The following is a 22,500-nucleotide window of genomic DNA, read 5'->3' as shown; positions in this document are numbered from 1 at the left end:
AAGATTATTATTACTTTTGTGTCCGTAAAACTTCCGTCTTTCTCTGAACTTGATCGAGGTGAAAATATAATTCGTGAAGGAGAGCTAGCAGGTGAAGTGTTATCATCAATTCACGGTAGATTGATAGAAAAACATGTGTTAACTGTTTTTAACCTGCAGTTGAAGCGAGACAGTTGGATGCTGAAGTTTTTCCCTTCTCTTGATCAAGGGAAAAAAATATTATTGCTGGAGGAGTGATAGTGAAATCTTTTTTTTTTTTTATTTCCTGGTAGATTTGTAGAAAAGGAAAGAGCTTTGCTGTATAACGTGTTTTATATAAGTATATATAACAGCAAGGAAAAAGAAAAGAGAACAATGAAATAAAAAGAAAATAATGGATTTGAAGAGTCACTCAGTCTCATCTTATGTATAAACTAAAAAAAAAAAAAAAGTTGAAATTCACAAATCTAAAAAAAAAAAAAAAACACTAACAAAATGAAAAAAAAAAAACGGATAAGAAAACTAGAAGAAAAAAAAAGGAAACAAATAACCCAACAAAAAATATACTAACAAAACAAAACAAAAAAAAAAAATACAAAAACACTAAAACAGTAAAATTAGTCGAAAAGAACAAAAAAAAAAGAAAGAAAAAATCAAAACAAATCACGGAACGAAGAAATAGAAAAAAAAAAAAAAAAAATCTATAAGCTACTTACGAAAACAAAGATTCGAACCAAGGAGAGAAGAAGATCAAACTTTACTATAAGGGGTTTGGAGCCCAGCCAATCACAATGGAGGTCATCAGCGGGGAGGGAAGGGAGGGAAAGGGAATAAAGGGAGGGAAATGAGGGAGGGAATGGGTGTTAGGGAGAGGGACAAGGAAGGGAGCGGAGGGAAATAGGGGAAACAGATAGGTAAAGGAAGGGAAAAGGGGTTCTGAACGAAGGTTTTTAGGGAAGGAAAAGGGAAAATTACGTCAGGATTGCGAAAGGGGAGAGGAGAGAAGATGCCGAAGGAAGAGGAAAAATGGAAAGAATTAAGTACAGGGAGAGAATGAAGGGAATAGAAGAATTTTAAAAAGTACTGAAAGAGGAAGAGAATAAACGAAAACTACGTAAACGGAGTAAATGAAGACAACGAAAAGTGAAAGAGGAAGAAGAAAAAGAGGAAACAAACGAAGGAAGCAAAAGAAAAAAAAGAGAAAGAATGAAAGAAAGATCTGAGAGAGAGAGAGAGAGAGAGAGAGAGAGAGAGAGAGAGAGAGAGAGAGAGAGAGAGAGAGAGAGAAAAGAGCAAAGAAAAGAGAGGTCAGAAGCATCATTATTCTGAAGCTCGTGCATCATAAGAGAGACAAAGGAACCGCTTGAGTGAAACGTTTCGTCCCGAGTGTGTGAGGCCTCGCTTTCCACCGCCACGTCTGCTTCGGAGCTTCGGGAGGCGGTTCGTTCAAGGTAGGCTGGTTTATCTCAGTAACCGAGAGAGGGAGCGGGAATAGAGAAAGCGAAGAGGAGAGAGAGACGGAGATTAACAGGCTTCTGTCCGTGGTGAGAGAGATGAGTGGAGATTAGAATATGCTGAGAAGGAAGATGATTAGAGAATGAGGGAGATGAGGGAGGTGACTGGGATTGGTATAAGGGTGATTACAGTCTGATGAGGGAGATAATTGGAGATAAAGGAGAATATAAGAATGATTTGTAGAGTCTGGATAAGAATGTATGGTTAGAATATGATGACAAGGGAGATTGAAGGCTAGATGTGAGGGTGAGGGTGATAAAAATTGTGTGGTGGTGAAGGAGAATCTGAGAAGTATAATTAGGATGGGGATGAGGTGTAAGGGAATGAGAAATGAATGAAGAATGAGTGGGTGGTTAGAAATAGCACGAGGAGTAGTGAAGGAAGCGTTAGTAAAGTGAGATGAGGGAGGAGATAAAGGAAGAGGAAGAGGAAACGTATGAAAAAAAAAAGCTGTAAAAATGAACACATGGGACACAGTAAATGACAGATAATGAAAAGCTAGAGAAAAAAAAAAGTCAGGCGTAGCAACTTACTACAGAAAAGAAACTACAGAAAATAAATAATAATACCGCTGATAGGAATATGTTAATGCAAGTAAAGGAGGAAAAGAGGAAATACACACACACAAAAAAAAAAAAAAATAATAATAGCACTTCGTAAAAAAATGAAAACATGAAACATAGCAAAGAATAAAAAAAAAAAACGAAAAATAATGAAAATATGGGAAACTAACACCGAAATAGAAAGAAAAGTAAAAAAAAATACTCGTAAAAAGAAGTACAAAGAAAAATCATAGAAAAATAAATAAATAAAATAAATAATAAAAAAAAAAAGAAAATTGTCCCCGGTAAGAATATGAATAAGTTGATGGAGGAAAAACAGGGACCACAGAGGCACATTAATATTGACCCTCGCTGCCTTCCCTCGCTACCTTTAGATTTACATCCCAAGACGAACGACAGGGCGGCAGCTTCCCCTTAGGCCTACGTGGACCAAAGTGAGAAAAAACGAGGGGAAGCGGAAGAGGAGGAAAGAGGAGGAGGAGGAGGAGGAGGAGGAGGAGGAGGAGGAGGAGGAGGAGGAGGAGGAGGAATAGAAACGCTTCAGTACACAATACCACCTACAGAGAGAGAGAGAGAGAGAGAGAGAGAGAGAGAGAGAGAGAGAGAGAGAGAGAGAGAGAGAGAGAGAGAGAGAGAGACGCCATTTCTTGCTCTTTCTCTCTACACTAGTAATACATAAACTTTACAAAGCTTCAGTCAAAATGCCAACATGTGAGCGCTAAATAAACACAAACCTTTTAGGAAAGCAGACGGAACGGAACAAAAATAAATGAAATGAAATAAAACACGTCCAAGCGGCGGGAGGTGAAGCACAGCGAGGACACTAAACATTTCGACAAAACGACGAAAAAAAAAAAAGGTAATGAAAACAGGAGTAATTAAATGAATAAATGAATAAACACGATTCTTTTAACGTCTAAAAGATAGTTGTTTGAAAATACATCATGAAAAAAAATGTAAACAATCAAATAAAAAGCTTAAAAAACCACGATTTCTTTAATATTCTAAGTAAAATGGCAAAAAAAAAAAAAAAATACAAAGCAGAAAAGTGTGTATTTATCAATAAAACAACACAAAATAACGAAAAAACAAACAAACAAAAAAGGAAAACAAAATGAAAATAGACAAGTAAATAAATAAACACTTACTTTCTTTCAATTAAAAAAAAATCTTTAAAAAATTTACATACTTTTGAGAACAGGAGGGTAAACTTAATATGACAACACTTGTGCAACCTGGAGCCTAACTAACCTGGAGTCTCACCTGTGAAGTAATAAAGACAACGCAATCCACAGGGAGGCGGCACTCAAACCCTGTTATTTGCTTCACACGTGTTATTTCCTTTGCATAGTGGTAATTCTCTCTCTCTCTCTCTCTCTCTCTCTCTCTCTCTCTCTCTCTCTCTCTCTCTCTCTCTCTCTCTCCGGTAATCAACGTACTGCCACCCTCTTTTTTTAACCAGTTTATTCCTTTGCACTTTTGTTGAATTCATTTCGGTACAAAGTTACAGGGTTAGCAAGCAATTTGCAACCCTCCTTCACTTTTATTTACCCATTTACCATCCTCTCTTTCGCATGCACTTTCTCTCTTTTTTCCCAGCTCCCTATTTCCATTCGTATTTAGTCCCCTATTCATGTAACTATTTATCGTGTTCCTCCTCCCTACTTTCCCTCACTTTCACTTTTCCTCTGTCCATTTAGCCTTTCAATGATGCAATGTTTCCAAGTAAAGGGAGTGAAGAAATGAGCCCCTTACGTGGTTCATTATTTCTGGTAACAATGCACAAGTGTAACTGAGGAGGAGGAAAAGGAGAGGAGGAGGAGATCAAATTGTAGTATGTTGTAGTATGTGATAACTTTTAGGTCAAACAAATACAAAGGCAAGGTTACACACACACACACACACACACACACACACACACACACACACACACACACACACACACACACACACACACACACACACACACACCTGTCTCAGCTGCTCTCCCTTCCCAATCAACTCCTTCACACTCACCTGTGGGAAAAAAAGAAGAGAGTAATTAGACGAACACAAAGAGAGGAAAGAGGGAAAGAAAATAGAGAAAACACAGTAAAACGAAAAAAAATAAAGAAAACAGTAAAACCAAAAAGAAAATACGAAAGAAAAAGAGAATCATTAAAACCAGCACTATTGGGAACACACACACACACACACACACACACACAAGGCTGAAACTCCCAATGCTAATTTAATATCTATTCTAACTCCTCCCCAAACCCACTTATCCTGACTCGAGACGTTCAGGGCCTCACTAGCGCCATCTACGAGTCGCATTTCCCACTAACAGTCTGGCGGAACGTGAAATACCACCGTGCAGGGCCTTGAATGAGGTGTATTTTTAGCTTAGAGAGGAAAGATGCTCATGTCACCGCAGTCATCAAAGAAAATGGTAAAGATATGTTCATGTGGGAAATATTAAGGGGCAATATGAGGCCAGTGACAAAGGAGACGTGTAGTGAGTAAGCTGCAAGGGTATAGCGCCAACATAAACCTTCCGTTGTATCCTAATATCCACTCGGGGAAAAGTAATGGTATCCTTCATCAGGGGTATAGCGAGTGTCACCCCAGCGCGACGTACAGAATCATCGCAGACAGTTCCGGGGCTCTCGGGTGCTTAGCCAGCCTTAGAGATCCCCAGTGACCAGCGGCAGGCCTTAAGTCACGCACACCTGGTCTGGAGGCGCGGTAAGTAGGTGTTTAGGATGCAGGTGTGGGAAGCAGGCAGCAGGCACCGGCAATTATGCTTAGCTCCGGGTAATTAGATCATAGTGAGTGTGTATGCAGGTGTGGGGAAAAGTTTGCTGCCTGAAGGAATGTAACGGCGTGCAGTGCGAGGGAGTAAGGAGGCCGAGGGCGTGTGGCTGAGGGCGTGTGGCTGAGAGCGTGAGAGTTTAATGATAGGGATTAAGTCCTTGGAGTAAAATGAACATAAGGATTAAACGAGAACAAAACTGCTTCATTCCTGGTTTCTCTTCTTTAACCCTTTCACTGCTAGTCAATCTTTTTTCCATAATCACCTACAACTTTTAAAGAGACTGAATTTTCGTACGAGTCTCTTTAAATACAAACTTTTAAATATGTAACTTAGAAGATTAAATTAACCCCACATTCTCTCTTTACGTCTATCCAAACAAGACAACCTCAGCAGATAAAGAGTTGTTGGCCATCCTACTCCTCTAATCTATTCCTGCTTTCCTCTTCCAGTGGGCGCCGCAGGAGGCTTCGCGCCCAGCATCGAGGCGCCCCCCGCCACCTCCGAGCCGCCGCCCACCACCACAGTAGACGCGGCGCTCCTGCCAGCCTTCGTGGGGCGCCACAACACCACCGTCACCGTGCACGCCGGGGACACCGCCACGCTGTCCTGCCACGTGGTGCGACTCGGCGACAAGACGGTACGTGGTCGGAAGACACTCGTGGAAATACGTACAACTTTCTCTTCATTTCTTGATCTTCTTTCTTTTCCCTATTCTCACTTCATCCTCTTTCTCTTCCATACTCCTGTCACTTCATCTTCTTTCCCTTCCCTATTTCTGTCACCTCACTTTCTTCCTTCACTATTCTTGTCACCTCACTTCACTCTTCCCCCTGCACCAGGCGCCATGCACCTCTTCACACCCACCCCCAACCTCTATCCACAAGCTCCTACAAACCCAAGTGTCCTCTAGAACGCGTCTAAATCCCACCACTGGTCGCGGGTTAGTCCCCCTCCACTCACCTCTCCACCCCAGCATGCAGTGACATCTTCCCTCTACTCACCTACCAGCTTGCAGTGTCACCATCCTACTCACTTCCCAAGTCGACTCACAAACCATTCCTATTTATCCCAGCACCAAGTCGCGTCGCCCTGAATGATGCATGACTGTGCAGCGACAGGCGAGGAGGCGGTGAGTCATGCAAAGCGGTGGAAATAGCCAAATTCATACCGCTGACGTTGTTTATATTGCAACCTCAAAAAAATTAAATAATGTTCGCGTTGCATTACACTTGGCGCATCCATGTTTAATTACACTAAACATAACTCGGAGCACACAGGGGATGAATTCTGTCGCTTATCATTCAGGCTAAAGTGGATTACGTCATTTCAGACTCCGCCAGTTAAGTTAATTAAATGATTATGAGAGAATTCGTACAGGGAAAACGAAAAATAAGGTCGAAATTAATATGGAATTGCTGGAACGGACTTGTGAAAGGGGGAGTAGTGAGATACGAGGCAAACAAGCGATGACTGCACGAGTTTGAAATGGAACTTAGATGCTATGGAGTTTAAGTAACAATGCACACGATATACTTAGAGAATACTTTGGAAACCATGTATTTCTGCTCAGAATACTTGGCAAATAACGTGGTAACTAAATGGCTGAGTTGAGCTTCAAATGGGACTTAGATGTTCTAGAAAATAATTAAATGATGTACAATTCACTTAGATGATACATTAGAAACTACATATTTTTTTTATTCAGAATACTCAAATAACACGATAAATGTAGGACAGGATCGAGATACAGCTTAAAAATGGAACTTATACATCGTGGAGAGCAACTAACAAAATAAACTATAAAGTAAGATGATACATTTGAAATTACACATTAACTTTTACTCGGAATAAATCCACATGTATTACAATTAAGACTTGACCTCCTTTGACCTCGCTTGGCCTCGCTTTGGAAAATTAATACAACTGTGGCTCATGGAAGGAAAGAAAACACTGCAATTTCAGGCCAGCCACTTCCAGTTGCAAAATGGAAATTCACAGCCGCTAACAAGTATTAAAAAAAAAAAAAAAAGTAAATAAAAAAAATAACTGCGAGGAAAATTTAGGGAAGGAGATAAAGAAAAGCACTGAAATGTAAAGTTAGACAATATAAACTAATCTTACCCATTCAGGTAAAGACATAATCAAATATTAACTCAATACAGAAGGTGAGATGAACATTAAGACAACATGAATAGAAAATAACAACACACACTAATGATAACAAACGCTAATGACACACAAAACAACACATATTAACCTCAACAGGGACTTCATTAGAAAACTCGGCGAAGAACAAGAACAACCAAAACACAATAATATCTTCTAACCATAACGAACAAAAAGTAACACCAACACCAAAACATAAAAAAAAAAACAATAACAATAACAACCACAAAAGGAACCGAATCCAAAACCTCTCGAAAGTCTGAAAAAAGAACAACAAAACAACAACAACAAAAACACACAATAGCCTTTTTTAAACTATAAAGAAAAAAGGAAAACGTACCATGCACCACATCACGCTTGCACAAAGACTAAAAGCAAGAGGGACACTATAGCAGGGCTTTCATGTACCCAGAGAACACACACGGGCGGGGACGGGAAGGCAAATATTAACACACAGGAAATATGAGCCAACAAGTATAACATATGATGAACCACACAAGCCTAGCGAGGGGGAGCAGTGTGTGTGTGGGGAGGGGGGAGTGAAATAGGGCATGGTGACTGGAGGGGGGCGCGGTGACTGGGGGAAGAGGAATGGAGGTGAGATGAAATGGGGGAGCTAGCGGAAGTGAGCGGGAGAGAGCAGAAATGAAATAAGACGTGGTGAACAGGATGAAAAGGAGGTTGGTAGGTGGAAGAAGAGGGTGCATGGTGACTGATGACCGTGTTAGGAGGACGTCGGAAGGTGTAGGTGGGCGTGGATGGCCGTGAAGGAGGATGCTGGAGGCGTGTTTCCCCTCCCGCGATGTTCCTCTCGGGAGTGAAGCGGAATAGGAATGTATGAATAGCAATGTGCACCGCCAGCCAGCCACGGAGGCCCCGGGCTGGCGTGGCGCCGGGCGGGTCGATCAGACTAAGCGAAATAAATGAACACAATCGAAAAACGAACAGGAAAAAAAAAAAAACATGGAATATCGAAGAAACCAGTCAATAATGGCCGATAAACCAGCACAGCCACAGCCGCCTCACGAACACACCTCGAACACAAGTCATCAACTAACACGATGTCGGCCTAAAGGGAGACAAAGAGGAAAAGTAGCAAGAGAAACAGCACTGATAAAAAATGGAACCCAGAGCAAATTAGACGTTAACAACAACAACAACAACAAAGCAACAACAAAAGCAACAACAACAATAACAAGAAAAGCAACAACAACAACAACAACAACAACAACAACAACAACATCAACAATAACACTTCCTTTACTTTGATTCTATGCGCTAATCTTCCACTTCCTTTCCTCTCTTCTTTTCTCCAGTCATCTTGACCACCTTCCCCTTCTAATTACTTTCATTTTCCTTCTCTTTATCTTCAATCACACGTGACTTACCTTCTCAAAAGATAACAAAAAACACACACACACAAGTCTTTAGGTAACAAAGAAAAACCTAACAAAAGAAAACGGAAACTGAGCCTAGACTAACATAAACATTACCAAGACACACCAACAAAGCAACGCCAAAGTACTAAGAAGAACTAATATCGAAGGAGTGGGAGGACGAAAGACGAGGGCGAGGATGAGGAAACTACATGATCTGGCCTTCGTCGGGAGTCAGCGGGCGGTGGCGTGATTCATCGGAGCGACGCGTGGAAAGGGAGTTGTGATTGGATGAATGAGTGTGACCAGCAGGCGGAAGACAAGGCTAAACGCAAAGGAGACTGAAATTGAAGCAAGAGAGAGATAGAAAACGGGAATTCTGAAGTACTGACTTGAGTTCACGAAGAGCGACGAAGAGAAAAGAGCAAATAGGAAGGAGATTCAGGGACAGCGTGAAGACGAGAGAGGAGAGTGAGACAGGAGAGTGAGAGTCAGTGAGAGTGAAGAGAGAGGCCTTAGAAAATAAAGTAGGTAGGAAAGGAAGGGGAGGGCAGGGAGATAATGCCGTGAGGAGAGTAGAGAAGTGGAAGATGGAGAGTGAGGACGAAGAAAACCCATTGGAGGAAGTTTATATGAAGGAGAACATCACGAGAAAAGCAGGGGATGGAAGTGGACACGTGAGGGATGAGAGGAGACATTAGGGAGGCGTTAGATGATAGAGGAGAGACGGAGGAAGAGAATAACAAAGTGTGGAGGAGAATGAGAGAAAATGAGAACGTACAAGGCGAGAAGAAGATGAGAAAGAGAGAGAGATATATATACTACAAAAACAAAAAGAGGAACAAGGCGAGAGGCGAAGAATGTGGAGGAAGCGGAGGCAGAAGAAAACACCACAGTTGCTGCAGATGACTTTAAGGACCTTTGGCACAGCAGAAGCGAGGGATGGAATGAATGCTGAGGCGGCCAAGAGTGGCTGAATAATGCAAGCAGAGTCTCAAGCGAGGAAAGCTACCGCACTTGTATGACATAAACTACAACAGGAGGGGAAGAGGGAGGAGAGGCGACGGGAACACGAGTAGCTAGCTTGTCCACGATGCGAGGGACTGAATGAGTACCAGGAGGAGGGGAAGTGGATCTGACGGAGCAGGAGGAAGAGGATGAAGACGAGGGGGGAAGAAGCATTATTTATAAGCTAAGTAGAGGAGGAGAGGAGAAAACAAGTGGTAGTAGAGAGGCGTGGAGTGTACTCTCTCTCTCTCTCTCTCTCTCTCTCTCTCTCTCTCTCTCTCTCTCTCTCTCTCTCTCTCTCTCTCTAGATGGTGGAAAGAAAAATAGGGCAAAAAAATAGTAAGAATGTTGTTGGAATACTTATAAAACTTGTGAATGAGGAAGAACTACAAAGAGTGTGTCTTTTTCCTCCCCAACTATTTTATTTGCCGAAACAAAGTATGCAAACTGTTTATATCATGTTGCCTTGTTTGGATCTTCGTGTGTCTGTTTGTCTCACCCACGCATTCCAAACTTAAATCTTTATCATTTTCTTTCTTCTATTTCCTCTCGTTTGGTTTTCTTTCTATTTAATTGGTTCTTTTTTTTCCAAATGATCTCTTCTGCCGATCATTTCCTACTTACCTCGCCTCCATTTCTTCTGTTTGACGATTTCCTCCACTTTTTCTCTTACTCGCTTTTCCTTTCTATTTTGCCGACTCAATTTCTCTTTTACGTCGCCTCGCTCTTTCGTCACTCTCTTTAGTTTGTCTCTTCAGTTTACTCCTTCGCTAAGTAACTTCACACTAATCCCTCTTTCCAACCGAGTTTTCCTCTTAATTATGGTCATTAATAATTTCATGAGTGCCTGATTATTAATGAGCTTTAACTTAATTATGAATAGCTACAGCATATACATTTACGGGGAAAGTTTCCACAAATAAGGCCTTTATTTTTTCCCTCTCACTCCCTGGCTGCCCCTCACTCCCTGGCTTTCAGTGGGAATTTTTTTTATAAATATTTTGGGGATACTTAAAGAAAGGTGCCATAAACATTAATTGAAGGGAAAAAAATAGGGAAAGTTTATTTGTTCACTTTCCATTGTGTTTCCTTTGTTTTCTCCTCCCTTTCACTGAGTTACCTGGTGAAAGTCCTTGTGGTACACGAGTGACGTAAGCAAAATTCTCAGGATCAGTAACCAGGATAGAACAAGAAATAAAACGTTTAAGCTTGAAAAGGTTAGGTTTAAAAAAGAGATAGAAAGGAACTGGTTCTCAAACAGTGATAGGTGAATGGAATGGACACAGTAATTAGGTTGTTAGTGCTGAGTCATTAGGGAGCTTTTAAAGAGGATTAGACGAATTTATGAATGGGGATGATACGTGGAAATAGGCAGGCATGTTTCATACAGGGACTGCCACGTGTAGGCCTGATGGCTTCTTGTTCTTGCAGTTTCCCTTATTTTCTTATAATCTTATGTTCTTCCGATTTTTTTTTTTTTTTATTTGTGTGCTAGAAATATGCACCCTAATCGTAACATGAGAGGAGAGACATGAAAAATTTCCATTTTCACTTCATTTTGCGTTTCCATTTTTTCCTTCCTCACTAGTTTCCCTCCGACCATTTTTCCTATTCGTGTACTTTCAGAAATGTGCACCATAACCGTCGCGTGAGGGAAAACATTTACATATACCCTTTTCCACGGTTTCCATTTTTTTTTTTTTTTGCCCTCCCTTACTCAATACCTTTCACTGAAAACATTTCCTATTCAGATACTTGAGGAAGAATACATTGTACGCATCATTTGAAAGAAAAGATAAGGGAAAAACTGCATACTTACTTCCACTGTGCTTATAAATTTCCTTTCTCTTCCATTCCTCACTCAGTACCCTTCACTACCAACACTTCCTACTCGGGCACTGAAAGAAATATACACTGAACACGCTACACGAAGAGAAAAAATGAAACACACACACACACACACACACACACACACATATACACTCAAGATTTAAAAGTTTACCATCCCTGCATATCCTCTCATTATATATTGGGCTATTCTTTAATTTAAACCTTGTAACTGTCAATGAGTGCGACTTTTGAGCAGATTTTCGCGAGCTCAAAGGACGTGGGGGCGTGAAAGCAGTGACTGGAAGCGCTAAGGATTGTGGGAATATGCGTGGTATGTGCACTTTTGCTCGTCACTGTACATCGATAGCAGAGCGCAGTGCAGTGGAAGCGTGTGGAGAAAATGGAACGAGGGACAGCATGGCATTAGGAATTTATTTATTTACTGTCCTGGTGTTAGTTTGGCTGAAAAATGCCGATAGAATAACTGGCGCTTGATGGGAAACGTGTACCGCCTCTCCCTCTCTCTCGTTTTCTGTTGTCCCGTTTTCTTTTTTTGTCTCCCGTCAAGCTGCTCTCGTTCTAACAGCGCCCTTCATGAAATAAATGCGTTCTCTGCCTGTCTTGCCTATGCGTCTACCTCTTTGTCCGTCTGTTTGTCCGTGTGGCTTCTCGTCTTGCTCCAGTCTACCTTCTGTGTTTGTCTCGTGTTTGCCTCGCTTCCCGTCTCCCTCTGGCCTTTGAATTTTGCTTTTTCTTTTTTTTTTTTTTTTTTAGATGAGTGTCTTGTCTATTTTTTTTTTTTGTCCTAGTCTTTCTTGTTCCGTTTGAGTTGCAGCCTTTGTGAGATGTTTACTCTCTCTCTCTCTCTCTCCTCTCTCTCTCTCTCTCTCTCTCTCTCTCTCTCTCTGCAGTTTCTCTCCAGCTTAAAATTTACAAAAGCGTCTCGCAAAATGGTGTCCCTCTAGACCGTTTTTTCATACCCCGAGTGACTTCCTCTTTAAAGAATCAGAAATATAATGCTGTATTAATTTTGGGTACTCGCTCTTAGAATTCGTGCCATTTAATGCGCCTTGTAAAATCTAAGGTCCGCTGGAGAGAGAGAGAGAGAGAGAGAGATGAGAGAGAGAGAGAGAGAGAGAGAGAGAGAGAGAGAGAGAGAGAGAGAGAGAGAGAGAGAGAGAGAGAGAATTTATAAGTATTCCAGCATGATATTTAGTCTCTTTTCCTTGCTGAGTGCGTTAATTCAGCGTGAGAGTTAAATGGAAGGTACTAAATGGTGCTGTAAGGTTTGCTGTAAGGGTAATGTAGGTTTTAATCTGTTTTTGTTGTTATCTGTATTTGCATGTTATTTCTAAGGTTTCTGTGGGTCTGTTGGTGTCCTTTCGCCTCCCTGTTCCTGTCTAATTTTCTCCTTTGTCTGTCTGTAGTTCTCCTCCCGTCTAATTCTTCTTCTCTTACCTTCCATATTCCTACCTGGACTCTCTCACTTCTCTTTACTTTTCTCTCTTCCGTTTCTCTGTCCACGTGTTATTTAGGTTAGTTTCCGTCTACTTATGTCTGTTTTGTCTGTCTGTTTCTCTCTTAAGCTTATTCTCTAGGCTGATTCTTTTCTTCTCCATTTTCCTGCTTCAACGATTTCTCTCTTCATTCTTCTCTCTTCGTCTCTCTTTCTATCTGCTTTGTCTTCCTGGTTTTTCCTTTACTTTGATTCTTCTTCTTTCACTCTCCCTCTTCTTTTCACTACCTCGATCCTTTCACTCCTTTTCACTCTTCTCCTCTCTTCGTAAATCTGGAGAGCAGAAAGAAAGGAAAAAAAAAATGTATTTCTACCTTCATCTTTTCTTCAGCCAACTCCTCTTCTCTCTACATTCTTTCTAGAAACCGGAACCGATGTGAACCAAAGTGAACCAAAGTGAACTGAACTGAATCGAAGTGAACCGAACTGAATCCAAGAGCAAGCAAGGGAAATCGGTAAAGTTCAGAACCGGAAGAGGATTTTGTCAGGAAATTCGGCGTAAGAAGTCACCGCGATTTGCATGATACGGAGAGAGGACGAGCAAGGAACAAACCGAACCCCGAGGAGCGAGTGTCGTTTGTCAGAAAAAGGGCTTCGGAATGCAGGTTCGGAGCTTCGCAAGGCCTGGGGGGAAAGGGAAAGGGAAAGGGAAAGGGAAGGGAAGGGAAGGGAATGGGAAGGGGGAATGGAGGGGGAAGGGAAGAGGAGGGAGTTGAAGGGAGCTTGGATGAGTCACGGAGGAAGTTCAAGGGACGCCAAACTTTTCGTGAAATTTGTCTGGACTGTGAAATGGAAGTGGTGTCATGAGAGGTGTTTTGAGAAATGTACATGTGTTTCTGTCCGTCTGTCTGCCTGTGTCTGTATGTCTGCCTGTCAGTTTGTATTGTTTGTTTTATTTTATTTATATTTAATAGGGCTATGATCCTGCCGGGGTTAATCTGTCTCTCCGTCTGTCTATCAACATCTCTCCCTCTGTCTATTTTATCATTTCTTTTTAAACAGACTCAGAATTCTTCACGGCTAGTTAAAAGGAAGAGGTCTTTCTGTCTGCGTATCTGTAAGTCTCTCTGTCTGTATGTCTGTCTGTCTGTGTCCCTCCGTCCACCACTCCCTCCTTCCCTTCCTTCTCTATCTCCTCCCTCTCTCTCATCCCCCCTCCCTACCTCCCTCCTTATCTCTCTTCTTCCCTCCTTCTCCCTCTCTCTCTCTCTTCACCTCTGCACGATATCCTTCCTTCCACTCGGTACTTTCCGCCACGCCTGTTTCACGTCCACGCAAACACCGTCATTAACTTCCACGCGTTCTTAACAAGACGGGGGAGGAGAGGTGGAGCTATGGGGAGGGGAAGAGGGAGAGAGGGGGGAGAGAGAGGGTGAAAGCTATGACCCCGAAGCGAAGAGTGGGAGAAATCGGGGAGGATAAAAGAAGCGAAGATGAAGCAAAATAAAGTGAAAATAAAAGGAAACGAAAGAAAGACCCAGTAGGAAAAAAAAAAAAAAAAAAAATATATATATATATATATATATATATATATATATATATATATATATATATATATATATATATATATATATATATATATATATAGAAAAAGAGAAACAAGAGAGAAAAAGAATGAGAGTCGTACAAAAAGAGGTACAAATGGAAAAGAACACTAAATATACATGAGGAAAGAGGCAATAAAGCAAGGAATTAGGGAAACAGCAAGGAAAAGCAAGAGAAAGTGGAAATGGCGATAGAAGAGGAGAAGTAAGGAAGGAAATAAAAGGTGCGAGGAAAAAAGTAATGATAGGCGATTAGGAAAGCGACAGAATAGAAGTCACGGTATCAAATGAGGTAATGAAGTAAAGGAAAGAGGAATAAGAGGAAAAAATAGGAAGGAAATGGAGGAAAAAAAGTAGATCGCGAGAGAAAAGCAAGAGAGAGAATCGGGGGGAAAAACTGGAGGTAATATCGTAAAAGGAAAAATACGTTGGATGTTAATATAAAAGTGAAGGTAGAAATTTATATATATTGAAACTCGCTTGGAAAAATAACTCAAGGGAAAAATAAAGAAAATGATAAATGTCTGAAAATAAACTTCAAAATGTAAAAATCCAAGTCGGAAAGAGAAAATGGAGAAAAGAGGAATAAAAAGGAGTAGGAGGAAGGATAATAAAAGTAATAGTAAGAGAAATAATAATAATAATAATAATAATAATAATAATAATAATAATAATAATAATAATAATAATAATAATAATAATAAACTGATACTAATAGAAACAGCAAGACGAAAGAAGAAGAGGCAAAAACAGAAGCGGAGGAACAAGAAGGAGGAGGAGAAGAAGAAGAAGAAGAAGAAGAAGAAGAAGAAGAAGAAGAAGAAGAAGAAGAAGAAGAAGAAGAAGAAGAAGAAGAAGAAGAAGAAGAAGAAGAAGAAGAAGAAGAAGAAGAAGAAGAAGAAGAAGAAGAAGAAGAAGAAGAAGAAGAAGAAGAAGAAGAAGAAGAAGAAGAAGAAGAAGAAGAAGAAGAAGAAGAAGAAGAAGAAGAAGAAGAAGAAGAAACAAACAAACAGAAGAAGAAGAAGAAGAAGAAGAAGAAGAAAAAGATTTTTATTATAGAAAACTAAAAACACGAGAAAATGAGACGCTGGAAGAACAAAACGAAAGAAAATAAAATAGGGATGAAAAAAGAAGACGAAGAAAAAACATGAAGAACCAAAACACTTGCATTATAGAAAACGGGAGAAAAGAAAAAAATAAACACGAGAGAAAGAGAAGCAGGTGGAAAATAAAGGTAAGAGAAGAAAACTTGGAACTCCAGAGAACTGTTCAAAATTTAATGGAACCTCGACCAGTATACTTTTGAAACCAGTCTCATCACATACAGACCATATTGGAACTCCGCCTCGCTGACCAAAACGACGAAGAAAACGGAGCCACTCGAAGGGGGAACGATAAAAAATGCAAAGAAAATGGACGCGTAAGTGAGAAACGAGTGGGAGGAGGACAGGATATGAGTGAAAGGTTAAAATTGGTGAAAGATTGAGTTGTGAGGCGTGATGGTGGTGAATGTTTAACAAAGGTGAGAGAGAGAGAGAGAGAGAGAGAGAGAGAGAGAGAGAGAGAGAGAGAGAGAGAGAGAGAGAGAGAGAGAGAGAGAGAGAGAGAGAGAGAGAGAGAGAGAGAGAGAGAGAGAGAGAGAGAGAGAGAGAGAGAGAATGGACAAAGACAAAAACAAAGACACACAAACAAAAAGACTAGTAGATAGAAAAACACGAAGACACACAAAGAAACAGACAGACAGAACAAAAAAAATATATATAAACAGTAAAGAGATTTTAACGAAGTATGGCAAAATGAAAAACAAACAAAAAAAAAAAAAAAAAAACAAGTCTTACACAAACAGAACACATTAATAAGCTCAATATTCAGTAAAATCCATACATTTATTTAATAGTTTATAATAATTCACAGCGACGAGCATAAAAACAGAAACGCGTCCCTTCAATTTTAAAATGCTAACGGACAACACACTTTTAAATCCCAGGACGCGGGAGGCTTGGCTACTGAATACTCATTTATTTATATCTTTTTTGCCAGGAATTTCTGCATCGATATTCCCTCCCAATATTCCTCCGCGCTGCCTCCCTGGAATTTGCTACTCTTGAATTACTTTATCCCCTGGTGTTTTTTTTTCTTTTTTATTTGTTTTCGTATATTTTCCGTCATTATCCTCCTTTCATTCTTCATTTGGGTGTATTATATATTTTTTTGGTCATTATTCTTTATCAGTTTGCTTCTTTTTATTATCTTATTACCCCTTGGTTTATTATTATTATTACCTCTCGTTATTTTTCCTCCCATGTTTTCTTTAGTTATTCTCCCTCCTGCTTTCAATATTTTTATTTCAATAGTTTTCATCATTTATTCGTCATGTTGCTGTTTTTCTTACTTTATTATCAGTGGTTTTCTTTTATTAACTATCATTATTTTCCTCTCCTATTTCCTGTCATCATTTTCTCTCCACATCTAATGACCTTTCAATTTTTCATGTTTATTCTTCGCTAATATTCCTTACAATATTACTTTATTACTGCTTGGTTTCTTTTTCAACTATCATTATGCATTCTCTGTTAATATTTGTCCTTCAGCCTTCAGTGAATTTATACTTTCTGCCTTCATTATTCATTTCATTCCCAAGAGGATGAATAAACTTTATTCTTCTCTGGTTTCAAAAGGTGGGATAAATTTAGGGATGGTGACGAATGGAAAGCTTGAAGTGCTCAGAAATTGCCTTGTGTGAGTCAATTGTTCTTTTGCAGTGTTTTTTTAGTCACTACAGTCACTACTATTGCTTTCTGGCACATTCTTCTTTTATTACGAATCACTCTAAGACGTCCTAATCTTCACTTGTTCTATAGCCACCTCCAATCTTTAAACTCGGTAGAAATTGCAAAATCTATAGTCTTTTTTTCATGTCCTCCTTCCTTGTAGAAGCTTATATATATTTCACGCATTATCTATCGTGCTGCTGGTTGTCTCGTATTGCAGTGGAAGAGTTCAAGGTTCATACCATCCCCTTACCAGTAACAGACACCAGGATGGACTGATACGTAGAAAACCGAGTTAAAAAGTCCTCTCATTTTATATTATTTGTCCATCTCATCAGCTAGTCAGTCAGCCAGAAAGGAAGGAAGGAAGGAAGGAAGGAAGGAAGGAAGGAAGGAAGGAAGGAAGGAAGGAAGGAAGGAAGGAAGGAAGGAAGGTCAGACAGTCAGCCAGTCAGCCAGCCAGCCATGTAGTCAATCAAAACAGAGATAAAGAAAACCTCTTATTCACATCTCATCACAACAGTCAGCCAATAAGTTACCCAGCCATCCAGTCAGTCACTCAGCCAGTCAGTCAGCCGGTCATTCACCCACTCGTCAAGCACACTGAAATATACAAGGCAGCAGGAGGTCGAGACCCTGACAAGCGAGCGAGTGAGTTTTTGCTTATTAAACATTGAAGAAATCGAGGGAAGGGGAACGGGATGGAAGGGCGGGAGAGAGCGAGCGAGAGGGGAGAAAACTTGAGTGACTGACTAAATGGGATAGCCTGACTGGTGAGTGACTGGTGAGTGACTGGTGAGTGGGTGGTGGGTAAGAGGCGACTGGTGGATCATTGCGTCAAGACACTCAGGTATTAATTAAGGACCAAAATAGCGCGAGCAAACAAGACGCTTCTAATCTTCAACTGAAAGCACCAGATGATCCTCCGCTGGTGAGAGGAAGGGAATTATTGAACCAGAAGAGGATCAGATGAGAATACAAACTTTTATTTCTTCTGATTTATTTCTCCATTTGTTTTGCTGGTTCCTTTGTGTCTGTGTGTATGAGTGTGCGTGTCTCTCTCTCTCTCTCTCTCTCTCTCTCTCTCTCTCTCTCTCTCTCTCTCTCTCTCTCTCTCTCTCTCTCTCTCTCTCTCTCTCTCTGTGTGTCTTTACGTGATTGGATTCTATTCGTCTCTGTCTCTATCTTTTTGTCTCATCCTGCCCATCTATCTCTATTCTCTCTCTCTCTCTCTCTCTCTCTCTCTCTCTCTCTCTCTCTCTCTCTCTCTCTCTCTCTCTCTCTCTCTCTCTCTGAAAAGATCCTATTATAAAGAAAAGAGAAAACGAAAACCGAATACCCTTCCCTTCATTCCCCTTCACAACAATACACCCTTCATTTCATTTACACCTGCAACCTCGACCTCTCTTCGCACCTTCCTCCCTCCCTCGTGTTTGAGGCCACGCGGGAGAGGGACCGAGGGAGGGAGCGAGGGAGGGTAAGAGGAGGAAGCGGGGCGGTTACCACAGTTTTAAGAGGTCATAACACGCACGAGGTTAAGCGGGGTGACCTGTTACTTGTAGTTGAGATCAGGTCGTTTGCATGCTGCGGCTGGCGGTGACGGAGGTGAGTGGATGCGACGCGTGGGGGTCAGGAGAAAAACAGAGAGGGAAGATATAACAGGGAGGGTAGAAAAGAGAGTATAGACGGTTTTAGTAGTAAATAGTGGTAAAGTACAGGCTGGGGGACGGAAATAAATAAAGGGAATGTAAAGAGAAGGTATGGAGGGAAACAAATGGAGGAAAAGTGAAAAGAGGGCGTGGAGGGTAGTAGCAGTAACGTACATATTCAGGAAAGTAGGAAAAGGAGAGAAGGAAAGAGAGAAATGGTGAAGAAAAAGCATATACAGGCTAGTAGCAACTCTAAGGATCTAGAAAGTATGGAAGGAGGGGGGAAAAAAATGGAGGGAAAATAAAACAAGTGTATAGAGCAGTAGTTATAAAGGCACTGACTAGAGAAAGGAAGAAGAGCAGGAGTAGGAGAGGAGGAAAGAGAGAGAGAGACGGTAACAGAGACAGTATGAAGGGTAGTAAAATTGAGGTACAGGTTCAGAAAATAAAAAAAGTACGAAAGAAAATTAAGTAAGGGACAGTAAGTATTCAAGGGTTACTTTTTCAAACATTCATACAAAATACATGCCTGGTTTTGTATTTTTGTACTTTTTTGCGTAATTTGCCTGCTAGAGAGAGAGAGAGAGAGAGAGAGAGAGAGAGAGAGAGAGAGAGAGAGAGAGAGAGAGAGAGAGTATAGGGCAGGTTTCAGGAAATATAGTAGGAGAGGGGAGGGAGAAAGAATGAGACTAGGAAGAGAGGGTGAGGTGATTGAAAGAAAATGGAGGAGAATTTGGGTGAGAGTGTTGGCGAATTAATTAATAGGCCGGAGAGAGAGAGAGAGAGAGAGAGAGAGAGAGAGAGAGAGAGAGAGAGAGAGAGAGAGAGAGAGAGAGAGAGAGAGAGAGAGAGAGAGAGAGAGAGAGAGAGAGAGAGAGAGAGAGAGAGAGAGAGAGAGAGAGAGAGATGCACTCATACACATACCATACACAGCCACACAAACACTCACCCAGCCAGACAGACACAATACGAGAGAGAGAGAGAGAGAGAGAGAGAGAGAGAGAGAGAGAGAGAGAGAGAGAGAGAGAGAGAGAGAGAGAGAGAGAGAGAGAGAGAGAGAGAGAGAAAACAAAGAGGCATACACACACACACACACCCACACAACCAGTCAGACACTCAGATAGACAGACACAATACAGGACAAGTTCAAACAGAGGGGGAAAAAAACAGGGGAAAAAAATCTTGATCTTGAACAAGGGAATGTGTGTTTCTGTTAAGTTTTCCTCTAAGAAGTATCAAGGTGGGGAAAACTTTTAATATTAACCTGTCGAGACTTGAAACACAAACTGGGATAAGAGAGAGAAAGAGAGGAATAGGAAAATAATAGAAAACAAGGCCAGATAAAGAGGAATAAGAGAAAAGGAACAAGTTTCAATCCAATTCTTATCGTAAGCGAGTAAATCTGATAAGCTCTTGTATTGCTATTTGTTTTTTTTTGTTTTTGTTTTTGTCGTTTATCCTTCTATTTTTATCTTTCCTGTTTCGGAGAGAGAGAGAGAGAGAGAGAGAGAGAGAGAGAGAGAGAGAGAGAGAGAGAGAGAGAGAGAGAGAGAGAGAGAGAGAGAGAGAGAGGAAAGGTCTGATTGCGATAACGATAAAGACGATAGCAGAAGGAAAAGGAGGAGGAGGAGGAGGAGGAGGAGGAGGAGGAGGAGGAGGAGGAGGAGGAGGAGGAGGAGGAGGAGGAGGAGGTAGTAATCACCAAACTTGGGTCGTTGCACTCAGTTCACCTGCTTTACGGTAGAGGTTAATTAAGAACTGTGTAGATAATGCATTTGTACGACTATGACCATTGGGGCAACACACACACACACACACACACACACACACACACACACACACACACACACACACACACACACACACACACGGTAACTCATCAGGTATAATTAAGCACGAGTTTAATATCCTTTCTACAAAATCCCTCAAACACTGCATTAATGTTCCTAAGTGCTCGTAAATGATGCGATACTTAACTTTTATCGTAAGTATAATTACAGACAAAATATAAAACGGCTACAAATATCGAGCGCAAGTTCTTATAGTTTACTACATTAATTACTGGCATCTACATTAACTTTATACGAATCTATTTTCAAAGTCGAAATAAAGTTAAGATTATCAGGCAATTCCGTATCTCTGCAGCGAATAATCTGCGGGAGGAGTTTATATTTCAGTCGGTATTATTCAGTGACCCTCTCCCTCTCCCCCTTCAGAAGCATATCAGGTAAAATGTTGGGACTCTTACTTAGAAACTCTGCCGATTTTATTCCTTGTAGATTGTGTGTGAAAAGCGAATTGTTTACTTGATAAGGTGACCCCCGTAAAGCCAAGCAGTGCGGCGTTTACAGGGACAAGCAACACAAGCAACGCAAGGGCGGCACAAGCAGGTCAGGCTTCTTTCACCTTCAAGTTCCTGCGACACGTAACTTATGAGCTCGAGTCACGGATATATTAACAGGGACCTTGCTCTCTGTCCATACTTTCCCGTGCCACATAATTCTTGTCCTTCTTTGCTGCCTCGTGTCACTTTATTTCCTGTCTTTCTTTACTTCATGTCTGAATTTTTTGTCCTTCTTTCCTTCGTGTGTGTTAATTTTTGTTCCTCTGCTTGCTGTGTAGTGTGTCTTGCTATTGATCACACTGCCGCCCCTAGAGGACCTCACACCATCAGCAGCAGCTACACCCACACATCACAACATAAACACTTCAAATTCTTCTCTTTCTTAGCTTCCTGTGTTGTGTGTCTCGCTTATTGGTCACACTACAGAGTCCCTAGAGAACCTCACACTACAAACAGCAACATCCAAACAGCACAAATCAAACAATTTAAATTCTTGTCCTTCTCTGCTTCCTCGATATTATTTTTTGTCCTTTGCATCCTCGAGTGTCTTGCGTCGCTACTCTTGCTTACTGGTGACACGCGCCCCTAGACTACCACCTATGAGAAGCAGCCACGTCCCCCGGCACAACACAAGCAATTAACGCAGCGTCTTCCAGTGACAGGAGGAAGGGCGGCGCGTGATGAGATGTTAATTGCCCGCGTACACCAAAACGGAAAAGGAAAGAGACGCCAGGAATTCAAGTCAAAGTCACGAATGGTACCGAGTAAAATGCAATGAAATGGTCAAGTTTCGTCTAGACTCCGGAATTTGCATACAAGTGACATTTTTTCCTCCTGGAACACAAGGCGAGGCAGGTAATTGGCTTTTACCTTCGCCCTTGCAGATTGTAAGGATCTCGTGTGAACTGTCTGCTAATTGAACACATACGCACACAGTGGCTAATGGGGAGTATGTACGAGCAGGTATACACAACCATAACTCTTAATTTGGCAGGTGTGATGCAGAAACGCTTCCTTCTATTCTTATAAGCACGTCTATGCAACTGCCATTCAAGTTCTTTCATTAAATGCACCTCAACTATAAATATCTTAGGTGAAGTATAGAGCCGGCACTTCCTTCTGTTCCCATAAGTCCGTCCAGGCATGTGACATTCACGTAGTTCATGAAGCTCAAAGCATTACTCGCATGGGCATTACAGGTTCATAACTTCTGAGGTTGTAAAGTGGTCACGATAAAGCTGCCTCACTTATTTACGTCTTCTAAGTGGTAATGTCAATAATTCACGCACTCTTTCATATACACCACACGTCCAAACATACTTCCTGTTCATCAATCAACTACACACTGACCTGAAGGAAAGTCTCTCCAATGCAACACACGTTCAAATATACTCCCTCCTCAGCAGTCAACCTCCCTCCATAACAATCAGTCCCTTCACACT

General features: G+C 41.1%; 2 protein-coding genes across 3 annotated transcripts in view; one reads left to right on the top strand and one right to left on the bottom strand.

The window, feature by feature from the left end:
* LOC135114833 (uncharacterized) overlaps positions 1–22,500 on the bottom strand; it is a 154,460-nt gene that overhangs the window by 74,456 nt on the left and 57,504 nt on the right. The window lies entirely within an intron of this gene.
* The window catches only part of LOC135114834 (uncharacterized), a 116,442-nt gene that overhangs the window by 44,959 nt on the left and 48,983 nt on the right, over positions 1–22,500 (top strand). Inside the window, exon 3 of the mRNA XM_064030959.1 lies at positions 5,304–5,491. Within this exon, the coding sequence (XP_063887029.1) occupies positions 5,304–5,491 (188 nt within the window). The remainder of the gene's footprint in view (positions 1–5,303; positions 5,492–22,500) is intronic.

Source organism: Scylla paramamosain, chromosome 28, assembly GCF_035594125.1.
Source record: "Scylla paramamosain isolate STU-SP2022 chromosome 28, ASM3559412v1, whole genome shotgun sequence".
Lineage (NCBI taxonomy): Eukaryota > Metazoa > Arthropoda > Malacostraca > Decapoda > Portunidae > Scylla > Scylla paramamosain.
Note: the sequence above shows the minus strand (reverse complement) of the source record. Positions and strands in the feature narration are given on the sequence as shown.